The sequence below is a fragment of the Quercus lobata genome, chromosome 12, assembly GCF_001633185.2.
Source record: "Quercus lobata isolate SW786 chromosome 12, ValleyOak3.0 Primary Assembly, whole genome shotgun sequence".
Classification (NCBI taxonomy): Eukaryota; Viridiplantae; Streptophyta; class Magnoliopsida; order Fagales; family Fagaceae; genus Quercus; species Quercus lobata.
In genome coordinates this window covers 36,379,185-36,400,808 of record NC_044915.1, presented here as the reverse complement: position 1 = coordinate 36,400,808, position 21,624 = coordinate 36,379,185, and the positions used below count along the sequence as shown (strand labels likewise).

The 21,624-nt window shown below is 35.0% G+C and overlaps 2 protein-coding genes across 7 annotated transcripts; one reads left to right on the top strand and one right to left on the bottom strand.

Moving 5' to 3' along the window:
- The first annotated feature begins 1,739 nt into the window (after positions 1-1,739).
- Positions 1,740-6,874, top strand: LOC115972576 (transcription termination factor MTERF8, chloroplastic-like). 6 transcript variants are annotated; one of them, XM_031092905.1, is made up of 4 exons: positions 1,740-3,274; positions 5,357-5,521; positions 5,721-5,803; positions 5,904-6,873. In XM_031092905.1, the coding sequence occupies exon 1, from the start codon at positions 1,954-1,956 to the stop codon at positions 3,088-3,090; it is 1,137 nt and encodes a 378-aa protein (XP_030948765.1). In that variant the 5' UTR covers positions 1,740-1,953; the 3' UTR covers positions 3,091-3,274; positions 5,357-5,521; positions 5,721-5,803; positions 5,904-6,873. The 6 variants fall into 6 exon arrangements, with proteins under 6 accessions (XP_030948765.1, XP_030948764.1, XP_030948763.1 ...); XM_031092904.1 differs by having other exon boundaries at positions 1,740-5,466; positions 5,904-6,874; XM_031092903.1 differs by having other exon boundaries at positions 1,740-5,521; positions 5,904-6,874.
- Positions 6,875-8,492: 1,618 nt separating this feature from the next.
- LOC115971543 (F-box protein At1g78100-like) lies at positions 8,493-9,782 on the bottom strand. Its single transcript, XM_031091529.1, has one exon. It carries the CDS (start codon positions 9,684-9,686, stop codon positions 8,619-8,621), a length of 1,068 nt encoding a protein of 355 aa, XP_030947389.1. The 5' UTR covers positions 9,687-9,782; the 3' UTR covers positions 8,493-8,618.
- Positions 9,783-21,624: the final 11,842 nt, after the last annotated feature.

The window sequence follows — 21,624 nt, the reverse complement described above, 5'->3', positions numbered from 1 at the left end:
GCATCTTTTTCTCATAAAAAATTAGATGAAGCATTTCTTGTACATTAGATAACTAGTTGAACATGGTAGATTCAATTCTTATATTTCACTGGAAAAATAAATTATCTTTTTTTTTTATAAATGCAAATCTAAGTCCTTGAATAATGATACATGTCACTTTACTTGAATAATTCAAGCAAAATCTAAAATCCCCCCCCCCCTTCCCCTTTACTTAATAGGCTTTTCTTAATATTTTAAGAAAAAAGTTAAAGGATGCTTTAAAGTTATTGGCTTAGAAAATATTTTTATAAAATTTTTGTGGAAAAAGAAAAAATTAACTAATTTTTACAAATTTTTATATTTTCAATAAAAAGGATATTAAATTTTTTCTAAAATAGACTATTAATAAATGTCCTAAGGATACCAATTAACCAGACCATGTTTTAAATTTATAAATGATATAATTATTATACATTAAAGAGATTGCAAATTTGTAATCTCATCAACTTTGATATCACAACCTAATTATAATTGCTTCCATAAAACATTATTGGTATTATAGTTAATATTTTTCTCTCTTTCTTTTATCTTTTATAGTCATAACCAAACCTATTTTTATATTATTATTTTTAATCTCATTCACTCCATTTATGTTCTTTAAAATTTATTTGTAAGAGCTCAAAAATGGCCCAAGCCCACTTAGAATAGTGGTACTCAATACTTTTTGCCCAACACAATTAATTTATAAGGGAGTGAGCTTTCTAAGTCAACTATAATGCTAAGTAGGATCCAAGCGTGAAATTAATGAAGTAATGACTTTTAATATGATGAAATGAAGCACAAGTTTAGTATAAACTCTTCCTCGGGCTCGTCTGAGGATGGATTGTTCATATACAGTTAGTACCAATCTCTTTACAACTTTATACTTAACTCCCTCTTTTCAAGTTTCTATATGCCAACCCCTTTCTTAGAGGGGTTCCTTTTCTTTATATAGTCACTCCTAATGCATTTCAGTCCTCTACCTGTACGTCTCAGGGGAACAATTGAGATGCTTGTCCTATCAAGACCCTTCTAGAGGTAGTAGAGAGTGTTGTGAGCTGTGGAATTACTGTTCAGGTATCTTTTCCTCATAAATGCGGTCAGCTCAGTTGGTACAGTGCATTCAATGTGGAGGTGATGGCTACCTTCCCAGATATATTCTCTCTTCTTTGTTTGCACGTCTTTGATGTCTTCCATGGTGCTCTATTTTTTGGTGCAGGAAGCCCACTAAGGCATTCCCGAGGTGCATTCGCTCCTCGGACGACAGGTCCGTCAATTTCCCCTCCTCGGACCTTTGTTCATATGTTTAGTCCGAATCAGAGTGGTCCTTATATCTTTCCTCCTTGGACTTAGTCCATGTGTCAAATCTGGATTGGGGCATGGATGGGCCTTTGTTCATTCTCAGACTGGCCCGTGGGCTTTACGATGTGTTTGGGTCCCTCCCTCCCACATTATCCATTAATTTTTTACTGTAAACTTCAATAACAGTGTCATGAACAAAACAATTGCAATTTAAAAAAATTTTTTTAAAAAAATTATCAGAACAATGAAAGGAGGAAGACAGACAATTCTCAATTCCGTTATAATTTTGATGGTTTGAGTTTGGGCCTAAGTGATTCTCAAAAAAAAAAAAAAAAAAGACTTTGGGCCTAATATCCGTGACAAATATTACAGGGGCTAATGTTGAACAAGTAAACATTGTAGGCTCCAACTATCTATAAATTGTGGTGACTCCAAATTCCAAAACCCTAATTCTCAGCAGTAAGTGCTGGTTGGCAATGGCACCACTGTAATTGTAAGGCAAGCTTAAGTTTTTCATGTTTCACTATAAAATGTGCAAGTTTTATGGTTTATACTCTCTTTGCTGTATATGTTTTTGATAGGAGAATTCTGATTGTAGCTTAGAACTTAGAAGTAAATTTTGCAGGAGTAGAAATGAGACTAGGATTTTGCAAAACCCTCATCTCATTCTCTCTACAAAACCCTTCACATCTCCACAAAATCCCAATCCCCTACTCAATCTCTCTCTTATTTTTCTCCTCCAAAGCCAAAGAATCAAAGCCCACTGTAACAGTATTGGATTACCTGATCAATAAGCACCAGTTTTCCCATGAAGTAGCTCTTAAAGCCTCATCAGTGATAAGTTGCCTGAAAAGACCTATAGAAGTGGATTCCATGCTTTCATTCCTCAAGGAGAGCGGTTTCTCCAAAACCCACATCGAGGAAGTGGTTAAGAGAGTCCCTGAAGTTCTTACTGCCAATCTTGCCAGTAACATTAAACCCAAAATCCAGATTTTCCAAAACTTGGGCTTTTCGCCCGATGACATTGCGGAGATTGTATCTTCTGACCCGTGGATTCTCAAACGGAGTGCAGATAATCGGCTTGGACCCTCAATTTTGATGTTGAAGACTATTCTGGGTTCAAATGCTGAGGTCATTAGGGCCTTGAAGGTTTCTGGGTGGTTTTTGAAGCATGATTTGGAGAAAACTATGAAGCCCAATGTAGAATTTATGAAGGGTTGTGGAGTTAGTTCGTCTCAGATTGTTAAATATATGTTTAATTTTCCAAGGTTTTTTTTGCATAAGCCGGAGAGCATTCAGGATTTCGTTAAAACGGTTGAAGAAATGGGTTTTGATAGGAAGTCTAAGATGTTTCTTGCTGCTCTTCGGACAGTGAGTTCGATGACACATGAGAATTGGGAGCTGAAGTTGAAGCTTTTTCGAAGTCTGGGGTTTTCAGAAAATGATATTCTGGATGTGTTTAGGAGGGTGCCTCAGGTTTTTTCTATATCTGAGAGAAAAATCAAGGAGGTAACTGAGCTGCTGCTTAGTGCTTGGAACATAGACATCTCTTATATAGTTCGCCATCCAGAATTGCTTATTTGCAGCATTGAGCACAGGTTAAAACCCCGCCTACGAGTTTTGGAGATTCTAGAAAAGGAAAATGCACTTAAGAAGAAACCTGGTTTGACTACAGTCTGCAAAATAACTGATAAGAAGTTCTTAGAAAAATTTGTACTTCCTTATTCAAAAGAAATCGTGGAGCTAAATGTGGCTAGTTGGGCTTCTTAGAAAGTTAGATATTTACAATTTGTTGGAAATTCTTGAGCATTTGAAGGACGGTGTCGTACAGATCAGTTTGTGATAATATCTTAGCCATGGAAGATTCATCAATTAATGCTTGTAAGTGGAATGCCTTAAGAGTTCAGTTTTGGAAGAGCCATAATCAAAATGGAAATTACAATTGTCATTTAGGGTAAATTTTCTTGTAACCATTTCTCACCTCTGTTTTTAAAGTATTTTTATATTGATCTGGAAAAAAAAATTAGATAACTTTCACATTACTGTTTTTGTCAATTGAATTATAATTTATAATTGCGTGTTTAATTTTCTAAAACTTCTTCAATATAAGTCATATATTCAAAGAATGCTATAAATAATAACTGTGTTAAGGAAGCATGTTTGCCACTCAAAATTATAGGTACGGTGTATTTTGGGCATCAATTATGCAACATAGTCATTTTCATCCGCTATATGTTTGGCACTTTAAAGAAGGGTACCTATATAGTTGGTGGCTTCAGTTTTTAGATTTTTGCAGTTGTCTTTATGATTTATATAAAAAAAATTCTCCAATGAAATAAATTATTATAAAGCATGCATAATTTTCTGTGTTCGTAGTTTTGTATGATGTCATAACTGTCAGAATACAAGCGGTTTCATTGATTATAGAATTGTGGCGCTGTTTCCTTTTTCCTGGACGCAGAAAAATATTGTTAAAGCTTACTGTTTTGATTTCTTCTTTTGACAATGGCTTATAACTCAGATGACACTTCCTCCCCTTATAAGAATAAGATAGAGAGTGAGGATGTAGGTTCAAAACCCATTAGGTGCATGTATAACTTACCATTAAAAAAAGTTACCATTGACTTATAAAAAATAAAAATAAAAAGTTATTATTGAATGGAAGAGCATGTATACATGTTGAAAAAAAAAAAAACCCTTATGATCTGCTGGTTTGATGTATGCATAAGATTTTGATGATTGATGTTGAATGAGGTTGGCTTTACAGTAAGAAAACAGCCAAGAAGCAAGGAAAGTCACATGTCCTGAAATTTCAATTGTTATTGGGCCTCTTTTGTGAAGTATCAATTTAATTGATATTTGATGTGGCTATTATGCCAGGTTTTGTTTGGACCAAATGACAACTCCAACCCATAATATACAAGGGGTGGAGGATAAAGTTAGGGTACAATTCCCTATGGTTGGGTGGGTTGTGTTTAGCTACTGAAAAAAAGGGTATTATGTGGCAACTACATGAGTTTAGATGGGATCTATGTTGTTGCTTGATATACAAAATAATAATGTTGATAAGAACCATGATGATGTAAAGTAGGATGCTTCTTTTGAAGCTGTTACTTAAGTTTACTGTTCCTTATAAGCTCTTGTTCCTGATGTACTTGGATTTCTATTACAAATGAGATCTGTCTTCAGCATGAGTTTGCTATTCTCTATAAGCTTGAAGACTTGTTAAGTGAGTTGTCTGGTATTCACTGTTACAACCTTGAGTTCGTATGGACCTTAGATCATGTGCACCAAATTAGAGTCAGTGACTGCACTGCTAAAGGGGTAAATTGAAGTGATAATGTATCCAGAAAGAAACATCTTATATGGGCCATCCCCATGAGCACAAGCTCAGTTGATTTTGATATTGAGTTCAATATCAGAACCAGTATTTGTTCCAACTTCTAACAATTATAACTACACTTGCTATTTGTTTCCTGATTTAATCTGACAAATATTTGCTGCCTTTGGTATGGTATCTTCTGGTTGTCATTTGTAGGCTTCACAGTTAGAATATGATGGATGGCTGCATTCAGCTCATGGAATTAGTCCAAGTGTGTATTTATCGCATGTCCAAAGCAGCTCATCATCATTATCTCTTCTTGATTCATGATAATTTGTCATCTTCTTCAGTTGAAAACTAATGCATTTCAAAATGTGCATTTGGGATATTAAGGTAGTAGGTAAATGCATTAAAAGTGGAGAAATATTTTCAGAGGAAAGTTAGTTAACGACTCATCACTTTGTTTCCTTCAATTCGTAACTCTTCCAATATTCTGTGTGGATTCCAGTGTGCTCTTCCCCGCTCCAAAACTTTCACTGTTTCACATTGCACATAGATTCACGGCAATATCTTTGCTTCTCTGATTTTTTTATTTTATTTTTTTATATTTATCTTTTTGCTATTGAGGATGTCCAGAGCTCTTCACTCCATATTTTTTTGTTGTTGCTTGTTTGATGATTTGGTTGAATGTGAAAGCCCCTTCATCATTTGCAGGATGAGTTTTAATGGGTCATGTGGTCAAAATCTCACTTGCTGCCTTATTTCTTATGGGAAAAGGAGGTATCGATTGAGTTAAAGCTTATAAGTCATTGACGCAGCTTGCGGTATTGCCCTTGAAGTAACACATCATTGATGTTTTGCATGTGTTCCATTCTTACAGTTAAGGTCTAAGGAATTCTTAAATTTTGGCAATGATCACTTAGTAGTTTGCAACTGGAAATTGGAGAAGTTTTCAATTTATGTTGGTATATTGGTCTATTCTTACATTTGGAGAAGTCTTCAATTGTGGCTATGATAACCTTCTAACTTGATCTTTTCCTGGCTTTATCCCCTGTTGGCTCTCTCTCTCTCTCTCCAGGTTGGAAAAGAACGGGCATGTATAGGCTATAACTAACTTGTTTGCCTCTATAGTTAAATGAATAGAATGAGGAAGTGCACCAGGTTGTCAAAACTTCTGCTGTTATGCTGCTTAGCTTTTCAATCTCACTCTGAGTTCACGACTACGACAAAATATCTAAAGTTGTGGTCTGTAACATTGCAGGAACAGATGAATCAACCCTAGCCCCCACCCCACAGGAAAAAAAGAAAAGAAAAGGAAAAGCACCAGAACTTGCCGTGCTATATTCACATCCTTCAGAGTAGGGACCTGAACAGAAGTCCCACAACATCCTTGAGGGTAGGGACCTGAACAGAAGCCCCATAACTTCCTTGAGAGTAGGGACCTGAACAGAATCCCCACAACGTAGTTTCCTTCGATTGATGCATACTGTCAAATCATTATTGCTACTTAGGTAACAAATAGTATTTCTTATCAGCTTGGCAGGTTAGTATGCATAAGTATATTTCTTACCAACTTGGCAACTTAGCAGGCTAGCATGTATAAGCTAAAAAGGACATAATAAGTATATTAATACCTGTTTAGCTCCACACCAATTTGGAGCCCCAATCCCCTATGTGGCAATTTTATAAAACTATATGTATATTATTTAATTAAGTCATACGACTCATTAAAAAAGTCATGTCTAAAAATGCACATGGATGGTCTTTTCAATTGCCACATAGTGAGTTGGAGAAAGAATCGAAAGATGACTCCAAATTAGTTCAAAGCTAAACTTTTTCCTTATTTAAATGATTTAATGAGTTATGTAATTTAATACATGTTGATGGTCTTATAAATTTTCATGTAATGATGGGTTAAAGTAGGTTCCTCCCACCCAATTCATAGAAAAATTGTCATAGTTAAAAGATTTGATCATCAATAGGGATCTTGTAGGGATCTAGCAGGCTCTTATTTCGCACTTGAAACCAAATAAAGGATGCCGTGCAAGCTAATTGAGAAATAGACTCATCTTAGGTTTGCTTGATTTTGTTGTGCCTTCTGGAAATCATCATCACATGCACATGGCTCGAGACTAGTCTTAAATTTTTTTTAATAAATAAATAAAATCATTGTTGTGTTTGCTTGATGTTACTGTAGTAGATTCTTTGTATGGGCATTTGGGTGTTGATATAAAATGTGAGAAATTGAGATTTTGATTTTCTTTGTTTTGTTTTTGATTAATTAGAAAATTAGTGAAAAACGTTAAAAAAAAAAAAAAAAAAAAAAAAAAAAAAAAAAAACAACAACAACAACAACAACAACAACAACAACAACAACTTACCAAATAGATTACAATACAGAAAATTATTAGGTACTCTGGGAGTACTTAATAATTACCTTTAAAATACATACATACATATATTTTTTATTAGACACCAACAGCTCCAACAGGGGAGAGGAAAGCAGAAAAAATGAGGAAACAAAGGATAGAAGGGCACAAAAAAAGGCGAGGCTCCTAAACTAAGAGGGTCCAGCCTCATCCTGAACAACATTTACAAAAGAAGGACCATGTGCTATGGACCATCTTACTAAGTTATGGCAGTCAAATATCCAGCTCTAGGCATTGAAATTCCAGCTAGATTGCTCCGAAAGGTCCGAAGGCATCCTTTGCAAAAGTGACAAGCCGCCACTGTGAGACCGGCTTTGACTTACTCAAAGCTTCAATGCAGGCCTTGGAGTCCCCTTCAAACACCATCTGATCTGCATTCAATTGTCTAGCCAAACTAACCGACCAAAGGATTGCTTTTGCTTTGGCTTGGACAATTATTTTTTTTGGGCATACTTTGGCTTGGACATGGATTCTTAGAAACTGCGTATACCAAATTCTCTCTCCAATCTCTAGCCCCTACAGCACTACTGCAATGTAAGAACTAGATTTGCACAAGAGTCGGGAGAAGAAGTGGTTACACAACGAATTATTGGCATTAATGAGTGTCCTTATGACATTTGCTAATAGACAATTTAAAAAAAGTTATAATACTAATTTAATGAGAAATATAAAAAATTGTCAAAAAAGTTAATTTTTTTTTTTTCAAAAAAAGTTTATAAACCATGTCTTTAGAGTAATTGTTAGCTTTTCACAATATTGTAAGGAAAAAATGTTAACAGAAAAGAAAAAATTTTATAAATTTTTTATGGTAAAATAAAAAAGCAATTGATTTTTTTACTATTTTTTATATTTTTTTATAAAAGTTGTCAATTTTAAAAAAAAATAATTCATTAAATATTTTTGTTAGCCACGTCAGTTAAGAAAGGGAAAGCAAGCCTAGTGGGTTTTCTATACAATCTAGAAGATTTATCTCTCAAAAAAAAAAAAAAAAATCTAGAAGATTTTGACTCTCAACACTTGTTCTTAAATCCATTGCGAGATTTTTCAGCCATTGCTCGAGATTAGCTTCAAAAAATCCAACCTGGTGGATATTTCTACACAATCTAGAAGCTTTTGACTCCCAACACTTGTTCTTAAATCTATTTCTGAGTGTTTTCTTGTCCACCACATTCTCTATTGGCAATCTCTCGCTCTTTCTCTCAGCGTTAACCAACCTAGTCCAGAGAAAGGCAATTCAAACGATAGGACCTGATTAAAAAAGTTAGAAAAATAAGGTGGCGAACATCACATCTGCCATTACTGCTTGGCCCAATTAAAAGAATTTGAAGATCGCTACTTCATTGGATCATATTGGTCAAAACTTAGAAAAATAATAATAACACTAGAATAGTCATTGTTTGGACAGAAAAAGAAAAGATCCATTTACATCCCAGCAACAAAAAAACAAAAGCATTAAACATAGAAGAAAAGAAAGCATTAGCAAGTAAGTAAACCTATGCAACCAGTCACATTGGGTGCAATGCAATGCAATGCAAGCTAGTTAAAAGTTAAAACGAGTTCATTTCCAAATGATAGCTACGAGTCTTAACCAAAGCCTGAACAGCCTCGCCACAAGCCCCATCATTCTCAAAAGCCATTAAAGCCAAGTTAACATCTCCAGCCACATCTTCCTCCACGTCATCAACACGCTGTCCCTCTTCGTCAACCTCGACCTCGGCGACCCCATCTTTACACATGATTGTTGTGGGCCTCACCACCACAAGTGTCGCCCCATCGAGCCATGCCCCACTCTTCAGCTCCGTCTTCGCCACGTGTCTCATCCTCATCCTCACGCTCGGCACCATGGTCCTACTCCCATTGCTCTCCTGGTCCCACCCTCTATAGTGCGCCGCCCACTCCTTGTGCTCGCTAACCTGCGCCACCCCGGCGGCTCTCAGCTCCGCCAGCCCTTCCTTGTTCATCACCAGCGTGCCCTCGCCTTCCTTGTCTGTCACAACCAGCTTCTCTATCTCCTCGTGCTCCTCCACCACCTCTCTCAGCAAGTAGTGTCGAGCCGAGGCCGCTATCAGAGCGCTTATGGTCCACACCACCCTCAGTTTCAGGCCACCGGCGAAGTCCAAGTCCGCGAATTCCGCCGGGATTTGAGTCGAGGTCGAGGGCTTGACGTCGCGGAATGCGAAGATTACGCAGTTTTTCAGGGTTTTGCCGAACTCGGCCCTCCACTTCACGACGGCGTTTCGGTCGAGCTTGAGGTCGCCGGCGGGAAGCTCGATGACGAGGTCTCGGATCCTCTCGAACCCGCGGAGGATTTGGCCGGGGGAGTTCTGGGACCGGGCGGGTCTGTTTTGGAGCTCCGGGTGGGTCTTGGCGGAGAGAGAAACAAGGTTGTGGACGGACTTGACGATGGTCTTGAAGAAGTGGAGGAAGGGCGTGTCGGACTCGTCTGACTCGGGGGAGATGACACAGTCCACTTTCAGGAGGAGTGACTCGGTCTGAGGGACCAGCGAGTTGAATCGCTTGGACACGGCTCGGCACCGAATCAGAGTCTTGACATCAGAGAGTGAGTTGAAGATGAAAAGAATGAGCGGGTCAGGGATTCGATCGAAGCCATCCATTTTTTTTCTTTTTCTTTTTTTCCTCTCGACTTGTGTCTTTGGAAAACTTTCTTTCTTTGTGCTGTATGAATGGATTTAGTGGATGGACGGACTTATATATATATATATATGGAGGATGAATGAGGATGAGAGCGATTGAACTTTGAACGGTGAGCTGATCAGAGTGGGACCTACTATTACTTTTTTAATATAAAATTATATAGATAGGATAGAATTTAAAGGTGTTTTCATTTCACATTACTTTTTCATCATTGTAAAACATGATTGATTTTTAACCTAAATGTAAATAGATTTGGTGGTAATTAGTAATTACTCTTTATTATTAGATTTTAATTTTTTTGGGATAGTTTTAAATTAATAGTGTTCACTTTAATGATTATTTTTATTATTATGTTAAGATATTAATTGGTTTTTAATAATTATTTTTTATTATCATATTAAGATATTAATAATTAGTTTTTTTTTTATGAAAGCAAAAATTGAATCTTTAAATTTCTTATTAGACAATAAGAAACTTTATAAATTAAACTAAATAAAACTCATTATTATTAGGTCAATATACCAATTAATGTTTGGTGTCGAAAAAATTTGAACTCGAAATCTTTTACTTTTATTTGATGGCAAATTTTTTTTTTTTTTTCGTTGAGATATTTTCATCGGGCAATGCCAAATGCCTGCTTTGGGTTTATAATCTGATAATCATTATGATATTATTTGAGAAGGGTGTGTCGGACAAAGAATTATACTAGTAGATAGCAAAATTTAGGATTTGCATTGTAATAGTGAAGCTAATTATTAGATGCATCGTGGTTTTCAATTATTTTTCATAATTCGGAGACGTTTGTATAGCAACCCAGCGTGGTGTTACTATCAACATCGTGGTGGTCACAGCCCACTTGATGGATTTGTGATTGCCAATAAAAGGCAATATTATCAGTTGGTGAGCTGGGATCCACACGGAAAGCCCGCATCGGTAATTGGCATTATGTGACGCGAGATACGGGCTGATGGTCACACACAGCTATGGCTATAACAAGGAAGCGGTCACAGCCCAATTGCTGTTTTTTTTTTTTTTTTTTCCTTTTTTTAGGATTGCTGGTCGGGGTTATATTCAACAGCAAGGTCTTCTTTTTCTTTTAGATTTTTTTTTTTTCAATTACTTTTGTGAGAAAATTTAGAGACACCTCCTACTCAGACCAAAGGCCAACATAAGCTAGAGACAGGAGAAAGTCCACAAGATAAGCAGGAAGCGGTCCAAAAATATAGATAATTTTGGTCAAATTCTTTATCACTTATCCTCTGTTTTTGTTTTTACTTTAATTAATAAAAATTTTGTAAAAATTGATAATAATAAACAACGAGAAAATTCAATGTGTAACGGGAATTAGAAGTAACGCCTCTTACAAGGGAGTGGGTGCAACTTGTGAGGCGTTACACCTAACTCCACTACACTTAAAACTGTCTCGTAAATAATAACAAGTTCAACGATTTCTCATTTTAATGAAGTTTGATTTTAATATTTTTTTTTCTTTTTAAATTACCTCGTAACTAATAGCAATTATGATTCAATTTTAAACTATTTTCCTCCACTTTTTGAGAGAAAAACTTACTTAAAGAATCACTGTGTTAATTTAATGAGAAAATTTAAAGTGTAATAGGGATAGATGTAACGTTTCTTACATGGCAGTGGATGGCACATGCGAGGCGTTACATTTATTCCCACAACACTTAATACTATCTCATATGCAATAGCAAGCACAACGGTTTCTCCTTTTAGCCAAGTTTGTTTTTAATATTCTTTTTTTTTTTCTTTTCAAATTATCTCGTAGGCAATAGCAAGTATGATTCAATTTGAAACTCTTCTGTCCATTTTTTTAGAGAGGAAGACTTAGAGTAATCATGTTTACTTAATGAGAAAATTCAATGTGTAATAGGGATAGATGTAACGCCTCTTATATGGGGGCGAGTGCCATATGTGAAGCGTTACATCTAATCCACTACACCTAATACTATATCGTAAGCAATAGCAAGTATGATGGTTTCTGTTTTTAGCCAAGTTTGATTTTAGTACTCTTCTTTTATTTTCAATGCATAAAAAATGAAAGAAGTGTTTAGTTGTATGAAAAGATTTGTACTCCAGTCATATTCATGAACCAACTATTATTTTATAAGAAATGACATCATATGATATTTGATTATGACACAAAAGTTTTGGGTTACTTGGTCTCATAATGACATTAATGTTCTAGAACAGTCTTTTATGTTTACTAAGTTCATATAAGAGGTTGCTTCTACTATTAATTACTCAACTAATGGTAATAAGTACACAATGGGATACTTCTAAGCCAATAGTTTATATTCAAAGTGGTTGCCAAACTTCAAAGATGATGATCAACGCTCTTCACTGATTGGCCATCCACGCTATAAATTTGTAGGGATGTTAGGTAGTATTGATTATATGCACCGGAAATGAAAGAAGTGTCCAATGATATGAAAAGATATGTATTCTGGTCATAATCGTGAACCAACTATTATTTATTTTTTAAGCAATGACATCATATGATCTTTGGATATGAAATACCAATTTTGGGTTACTTGGTCTCATAATGGTATTAATGTTTTGGAACAATCTTTTATGTTTACTAAGTTCATATAAGAGATTGCTTCAACATTTAATTACTCCATCAATGGTAATAAGTAAACAATGGGATACTACCTAGCCAATAGTTTATATCCAAAGTGGTTGCCGAACTTCAAAGATGATAATCTATGCTCTTCATCGATTGGCCACCCATGCTATTTTTAGGGATGTTAGGTAGTCTTGATTATATGCATCGGAAATGAAAGAAGTGTCCAGTGGTATGAAAAAATATGTACTCTAGTCATTTTCATGAACCAACTATTATTTTGTAAGTAATGATTTCATATGATTTTTGGATATGAAACACAAGTTTTGGATTACTTGGTCTCATAATGGCATTAATATGCTAGAAATCTTTTATATTTACTAAGTTCATATAAGCTTTTTTTCCCCCTCTTTTTTGAGAGGAAAGCTCACTCTCATGGTTGAGTGGTTTTGTAAAATCTCATATTAGTTAGAATTGAATATCCTTAATTGTATGCTCCCTAGCGAAGTTATGAATTGCCATATTAGCTACAACAATTTTCAGTTGTTAAGATATGTAATTATAGTTTGGCTTCCACTGCAAAATTTGCCATATATTTTTCCAAATGCTAAGATGTTCTCTCATCTCAGTAGTGAATGTTTCCTCAAAAAAAAATCTCAGTACGTAGTGAATGAGCATAATTAGAGATTTCATGCATGCCCCATGGTCGGCTTCTGTGACAAATGTCTGCTACGTTGTACCGTTCATGTTTGCATGGCCCGCAATATCCCTTCATGTACCAATATATCTCGCGTTCACCAAGTAATACATACATTATTATGAAGACAAAAGGAGTAAAATAAATATTTTTGGCAACAAATAACACTAAACTCCCATCATTGATATAATTGTATCTGCAGTAATAGCTTTTTCAAATGCAAACTTGAACTGAAGGTAGGTCTGGAAATCACCATTGGTGCAAACAAAGGTGAGAAAATTAAACCCATGTCGAGTGGGTTAACTATGTCAATGGCCACATGGTCAAATTGTCTTGTAACCGTTACCCATTAACGTTGAAACTTTTTTTTTTTAATACTAATATATTTCCAGCCCCATGCCCACATGTCTCGCAATAAAACATGGCCATCATGTCCTCAATAGTCTTTTTCTCAAGTAGGCCTTAAATTATATTTCCAAATTAACTTTTGACATAATTAAGGAAAATATGCATTGCCATCATGAACTCTTATTAGCATCTATCAGGATTGATATGTAAAATCTCCATCAAAAACTTATATTCAGTCTGGAAAGAGGTGTTAAAAGGTGTCTTTGTAATGGGAAGGTTTATCTTCCTTTAAGAAGATGATCGTTGCATTCCAATTGTATGATGGATGCATATATGAGGCTTGGAGAAAGCACCATTATGAATGGTCTAAACAAAATGTCAACTGGGGGGTTTTTATTTTTGTTTGGCTAAAACCGCCGATTTTTTGGGATGTTAAGTGCCTTGATTGTATGCATTGGAAATGAAAGAGTTATCTAGTGACTTGAAAAGATATGTCCATTGGTCATATTCGTGGCTCACCAGCTATGGGTTATCTAGGTCTCATAATGGTATTAATATACTAGAACGATCTTCTATATTTACTAAGTTCATACAAGAGCATGCTTTCTACGATTAATTACTCAATTAATGGTAATAACTATACAATGGGATACTACCTTTCCAGTGGTTTATATTAGAAGTGGTCGCCAAACTTCGAAGATGATGATCAATGTTCCTCACCATTTTGACCCCTCACACTACAGATTTAAAGAGCTGTTAGGTAGCATTGATTGTATGCATAGAAAATGAAAAAAGAGTTTAGTCGTATGAAAAGATATGTGCTCTAGTTATATTCGTGAACCAACTATTATTTTATAAGATATCATATGATCTTTGAATATGACACACAAGTTTTGGGTTACCTGGTCTCATAATGGCATTAATGTTCATATAAAAGGTTGCTTCTACCGTTAATTACTCAATCAATGGTAATAAGTACACAATGAGATTTTACTAAGCCAATAGTTTATATTCAAAGTGATTGCTGAACTTCAAAGATGATGATCAACGCTCTTCACCAATTGGCCACCCACGCTATAGATTATTAGGGATGTTAGGTAGTATTGATTATATGCATCGGAAATAAAAGAAGTGTCCAGTGGTATGAAAAGATATGTACTCTAGTCATAATCATGAACCAACTATTATTTTGTAAGCAATGATATCATATAATCTTTGGATATGAAACACCAATTTTGGGTTACTTGGTCTCATAATGGCATTAATGTTCTAGAACAATCTTTTATGTTTACTAAGTTCATATAAGAGGTTCTTTCTACTTTCATCCAAAAAAAAAGGGGGGGGGGGGGGTTCTTCTACAGTTAATTACTCCATCAATGGTAATAAGTACACAATGAGATACTACCTAGCCAATAATTCATATCCAAAGTAGTTGCCGAACTTTAAAGATGATGATCAGTGCTCTTCACCGGTTGGCCACCCACGCTATTTTTAGGGATGTTAGGTAATCTTTATTATATGCATCGGAAATGAAAGAATTGTCCAGTGGTATGAAAAGATATATACTCTGGTCATATTCATGAACCAACTATTATTTTGTAAGTAATGATATCATATGATCTTTGGATATGTGACACAAGTTTTGGGTTACTTGGTCTTATAATGGCATTAATGTGCTAGAACAATCTTTTGTATTTACTAAGTTCGTACAAGTATGTGCTTCCATAGTTAATTACTTAATCAATAGACTATACAATGAGATACTACCTTGTCAATATTTTACATCCAAAGTGGTTGCTAAACTTTAAAGATGATTATCAACGCTATTCACCAATTGGTCACCCATACTACAGATTTATAGGAATGTTAATCAATATTGATTGTATGACATACAGGTTTATAGGGATGTTAATCATATGATTTTCGGATATGACATACAGGTTTTGAATTACCTAGATCTCATAATGACATTTATGTGCTATAAAACAATCTTGTATAATTACTAAGTTTGTACAAGAGCATGCTTTTCCAGTTAATTACTCTAAAGATGACAATGAATTCTCTTCACTAATTTGGTAACCCACACCCAGTGCCCACGCCCATGCTCACCCATACCCCACGACCACCTATGGTTTTTCTAAATCGATCCAGCGTGAGAGCCTGCGAGTATTACTAATCAGAGAGAGAGAGAGGGAAAGAGAGAGAAATGGAATAAATAATGGGCGTTTAATTATTTTTAAAAGCTACAATTCTATGTATTGTTACCCAATACGATAACATTTTGCAAATTTTTGAATAATAGTGTACAACTGGGTAAGTGGCGGCTTTTTTTTTTGGTGGGTGATCTTTAGTTATATTGCTGGGCCTGCTGGCCAATTTGGTGAATACTCTAAAACCTCAAGGCCTCGTAGCATGTAAGCCCACAGTCGAACCAAAAACCTTTTTATAAAGAATGTCAACAGACCATTAAGCCAAGACCCAAGAAAAAGTCCATTATTGGGTCCAAGCCCAATATTTGGATCATCAAATCAAATACATTACAAGAAGTAACATACATAGCAAACCAAAACCAATGTTGCATTCTTAATAGTGAAGATGAAATTCATAAAAAACAATTAGGTCCAAAGGAAATAAAATGAAAAACCCAAAGCAACAGACATGTATTTGGCATGTAAAAATCAATCTCGCAGAACCTCAGGTAAATTGATTTGACCATTTGACCAAGTAAACCACTAAACCCTCCTCTAATATTGGAGAATCTTTGAACCAACCTTTACCACCCATCTCTCTGTCTCTCTCAGCCTTCCTCGGTTTTCCTCCAATAATATTGCATTTTTTTGTAACATAAACAAATCTCATCCTCTCATGGCGGAGCAGGCCACACCTTCATCGGTCGATGACAATGATCCTAACACATCATCTGATCAACCAGAAAATAATTCTCAATTAGTAGCTCTACCTGCAGAAAATACTCAATCTGCTGGGATCTATGTTGTTCAGGTCCCTAAAGACCAAATCTATCGTGTTCCACCTCCTGAGAATGCCATTCTAGCTGAACACCATGGGAAACCCTTTCGCAGCAATAAAAAGAAGCCCCATCGTTCTTGTTGCTTGTGTTGTATTTCAATGTGAAACTCTTCTTTTTCCTTTTTTTTTTTTTTTTCTTTTTTTAGGTCAAAAATTACTTAAAAGAATGACCATGTTTAGTTAGCGAGAAAATTCAATGTATACCGGGGATAGATGAAATGCCTCTTACGTGAGGGTGGGTGTCACATATTAACCCCACTACACCTGATTCTATATTGTAAGCAATAGAAAATATGATGGTTTCTCTTTTTGGCCAAGTTTGATTTTATATTCTTCTTCTTTTTATTTTTCAATTATCTTGCAGACAATAGCAAGTATGATTCATTTTGAAACCATTTTCTTTTTTTTTTTTTTTTTTTTTTTTTTTTTTTTTTTTTTTTTGTGTGGAGAGGAAAACTTACTTAAACAATAACCATGTTTACTTAATGAGTAAATTCAATGTTACACCACCACGACGCACCCTTGGTGCGGTAGTCATTTTACAAGATAAATGCTTGTGGGGTGTTTGGGCAAAGGGCTGGAGTTCAAATCTCCAGGAAGGAGTTTCACATACCTATACACTTAGATTAGGCTAGAGTAGAAATTCTATTTTGTATATATAAAAAAAAAAAAAAAAAAAAAATGATACACCTCTTACTGGGGGACGGATGCCACATGTGAGGCGTTACATCTAACTCCACTACACTTAATATTAAATCGTGACCACCGCACACTATTGATGCGATGGTCACTCCACAAGTATAAGTGTTTGTGGAGTGTGGGGGGCAAAGGCCGAGGTTCAAGTCTCTAGAAGGGAGTTTCACACACATATACACTTAGATTAAACTATAGTAGAATTCTATCTTGTATATAATATATATATATATTATCTCGTGAGCAATAACAAGTATGACATGTTCTCTTTTTAGCCAAGTTTGATTTTAGTATTCTTTTTTTTTTCTTTTTTTCTTTTTTTTTTTTAAATATCTCGTAGACAATAGCAAATATGATTCAATTTGAAACTTTCCTTTCCCTCTTTTTGAGAGAAAAACTTACTAAAAGCCATGTTTACTGAATGAAAAAATTCAATGTGTAACAGGGATAAATACAACACCTCTTAAAAAGGGGGTGCCACACGTGAAGCGTTACATCTAACCCCACTACATCTAATACTCTATTATAAGCAATAGCAAGTACGGTGGTTCTCTTTTAGCCAAATTTAATTTTAGTATTCTTCTTTTTTTTTTTTTTTAAATTATCTTGTAGGCAATGGTAAGTATTATTCAATTTGAAACTCTTCTTTCTTTCTTTTTGAGAGAAAAACTTATTTAAACAATAATCATGTTTACTTAATGAGAAAATTCAATGTGTAAAGGGGATAGATGTAACGCCTCTTACGTGGGGGTCAATGCCACATGTGAGGCGTTACATCTAAGTAACCCCACTACACCTAGTACTTATAGTAAATAATAGGAAATACGACGGTTTTTCTTTTTAGCCAAGTTTGATTTTGTTGATACCCATTTTCGTGACACGTTTTCTATAAGCCTGACTCAATCAAACCCGACCTCATTATGGGCCCAATTAATGTATTATATTATTTTTTATTCTTTTAAGCATAACTCAAGCTTATGCAACATATGGGGGAAATTGAGGAAGTGTAATTTGAAGGGTATGGGTCGGTTCCTTTCGGACCTTTTGCATGAGCTCAGCCCATGCGTGCTACCAAGTGAGCAAGGGACATTGGTAGCACCTCTAGCACATGGAGGAGATTTTGTACCCAAAATTTCCACCCTAAAATAGCCTTTATGCTCTGGCTGACTATGACTCAACTTTTTTGCTCTACCATTTGTTGTCTAAAACATATAGCTGACCATAAGTAGCTGGCCTTGTCTGCTGCAACAACCAAATATAGCTTCCAAGGACCTGTCATGTCTTGGAAACATCAGCCCATGAATTTAGATCACTTTATTTCCCAAATTATGTAAAAAGCAAGACATCTCTCTTACTCAATTAAATCAAATCTTACCATAACCTCTTCAATTGATACCTTGGGGTTCAAAGCCTCTTCTATTGACTAAAAAACAGTCATTTAGAGCATCTCAAACTCAATACAAAAGGCTCCAATCAGATTCAAAATGAAACAACTATGTTTTCCCTATAGAGCTAAAACTTTAGAGTAAAAGCTCATTCAGTCAGGAGACATTCTCACAATTCTAAAGCCAAGGGGTGGAAATATGAGTACAGGGGAACCTTCCCTCTATTCCTCACAATCTTTCTTAATTTCATCTTCTTGCTGACTATGGGTCAAAGTTTCAGACCTGTGTTCTTTTTCAGCATTTTCTTGTATTTCAGTTATAGCATTTTCATTTCTCTCTTGTTAAAGCACCATTAGCCTTTTTTCACTATACATTTGGAATTTTGAGCTTGATTTTCCACAAATAAACACTTCTAAAAAACCCAATGGGAGATTTGGGCTAATCTTGCATTTTTGGCCCTTGTCGCAAAAACATCCCTAACAAATTTCAATATTCTTCTTTTTTTTTCTTTCTTTTTTAAAGTATCTCATAGACAATAGCAAGTACGATTCAATTTGAAACTCTTTTTTCCCTACTTTTTTTTTAGAGGAAAACTCACTTAAACAATAACTATGTTTACTTAATAAGAAAATTCAATATGTAATGGGGATAGATGTAATGCCTCTTATTGGAGGGGTGGCTGCCATATGTGAGGCATTACATCTAATCCCACTACACCTAATACTATATCATTAGCAATAGAAAGTACGACAACTTCTCTTTTTAACCAAGTTTGATTTTAGTATTCCTCTTTTTTGATAGACTAAGAATGTATTGTATTGACCTCTTATGGTAAAGAATCCCAGTACCTTATACTAACCTACAGTTGAAGCCTTACCCCAATACACAATTGGACTTGTAATGTAGTAACAATCTCTCCTTTCAATTCACGGCTCCAAGTACGTGACTAACCAATCGATGCACTGATCCTAGTACGTGACTGACACACCAACTTGAGAAGGATGTTGGCTGCAAAGTTCTTCAATTCATCCAGACGATGAAGATCAAGAAACTCCTTGGTCACAAAACTCTACAGCGTACAAACGCAGCAGCTTCTTTAAGAGAAAAATGAACTAGGGCATATATCTTCGGTCACAATATGCTTGTATAAAACCTTTACATCAAGTGAGACAGCCCTTAAAATAATTCTTATATATGTCTAGAGTTGTGTGAAAAGAAAACCTAAACACATAGCTTGGATATGCGTGAAAAACATATCTGAAAAACTAATTTTCGTAATTCTCGATAGATACAGCTGTCGAGCTTATCTGTCAAGTTTCACCTTTTAAATCTCGATAGATACATCTGTTGAGCTATCTGTCGAACTTTAAAGAACAACATTTCTTCACTTGATTCTTGGACAGATTTGCATGGCTTCAATACTTGTACTTGAACTCTTGTTCCTTGGAGTATTAAACAAATCCCAGATCTATCCAATTAAAAGTAAAGTGCGTTTTGTCAAATGATTGGCCAATTCTAAATGACATATGTTCTTAACATGATCCACATATGTCCTAACATTTTTAACCAAGCTGCCTACGACAACTTCTCATAGGCAATAGCAAGTATGATTTAATTTGAAATTCTTATTTCCCTCTTTTTGAGATGAACACTTACTTAAAGAATAATCATGTTTACTAGTGAGAAAATTGAATGTGTAACAAGGATAGATATAATGCCTCTTACATGGGGGCATGCATGTGAGGCATTACATCTAGCCCCACTACAACTAATACTATATTGTAAGCAATAGCAAGTATGGCAAATTCACTTTTTTTCCAAATTTGATTTTAGTATTCTTCTTTTTTCTTTTTAAATTATCTCGTAGGAAATAGCAAGTATGACTCAATTTAAAACTCTTACTTTCTTCTTTTTGAGAGGAAAAAGAATGACTAAGTGTTTTTTTTTTTAGAATACTAAGTATTTTAACACACATACACACACAAGGGGAGAGGGGAGAAGGTTTTAAAGAATGACCAAGTGTTTATTTCTTATAAATCAACCAAGTTGTAATTTTTTGAGGAAAATTACAAAGATGCATTCATATAATTTTTTTTTTCGTTGATTTATTCTTCTTAGAAAAAGATTTATTTTGCTCAAACAAAATAAGCTGAGCATATGTGTAGTTGTATTAAAAAGAGAGAGACTTTAAAAGATGTATATAAAGAATGACCAAGTGTTTATTTCTTATAAATCAACCAAGTTGTAATTTTTTGAGGAAAATTACAAAGGTGCATTCATATAATTTTTTTTTCATTGATTTATTCTTCTTAGAAAAAGATTTATTTTGCTCAAACAAAATAAGCTGAGCATATGTGTAGTTGTATTAAAAGAAGAAGAAGAGAGAGACTTTAAAAGATGTATATAAAGAAGTAAACCAAAAAAATTGTAAAATCCAAGCCAAACAGTTAATTGTCAAAATATTATCTAAGAAAAGGATGGTTCTGATAAGAATAGAAAAAAAAAATCCCATATTATCATTGTGATTTTCTTTAATTTAATAAGGGACTATTTTCTTTTTATGTGATTAATAAGTTTCGTCCTTTGTTTGTTAATTTGGATCACTCAACAAAAAATGTCATTGGTAAGTTAGAGTTTGGTAACTCTAGTGGGAGGTAATTTGTAGACTAGCATAGTGAAGGGAAAGAATATAATTAGTTAACATGTGTTTGGAAGAATTTTGCAAACTAGCATCTCAAGTTTTATAAACTCGATTTCAGTCTAAAACTTAAGGCTTAAAAACTCGATTCCCACTTGCTGAGTTGGAAGTATGATGCCATATAAATCTCGAGTCTTATAGCCTCAAGTTCTAAAAAGGAAAACCGAGTCTTTGAGACTCGATTTTTGTCGTGGAAGAACAACTCTAAAGACTTAAAGAAGAACAGAGGAAGAGGGAAAACGATCTGAAACAATCTGGAGCTCCGAAGAACAGAGGAGGACGATCTGGTTGGAGAAGAACAGACATTGGGTGGACGATCTGCAGCGCCGAAGAAGAACGAAGAGACGTTGGGTGGGCACTAGTTGGAGAAGAACGCTGGGTGGACGAAGAAGAATGAACAGATGCAAGGAAAAAGAAGGCAAATAGAATGGTGGACTTGAGTCTTTAAAACTCAAGTTCTATG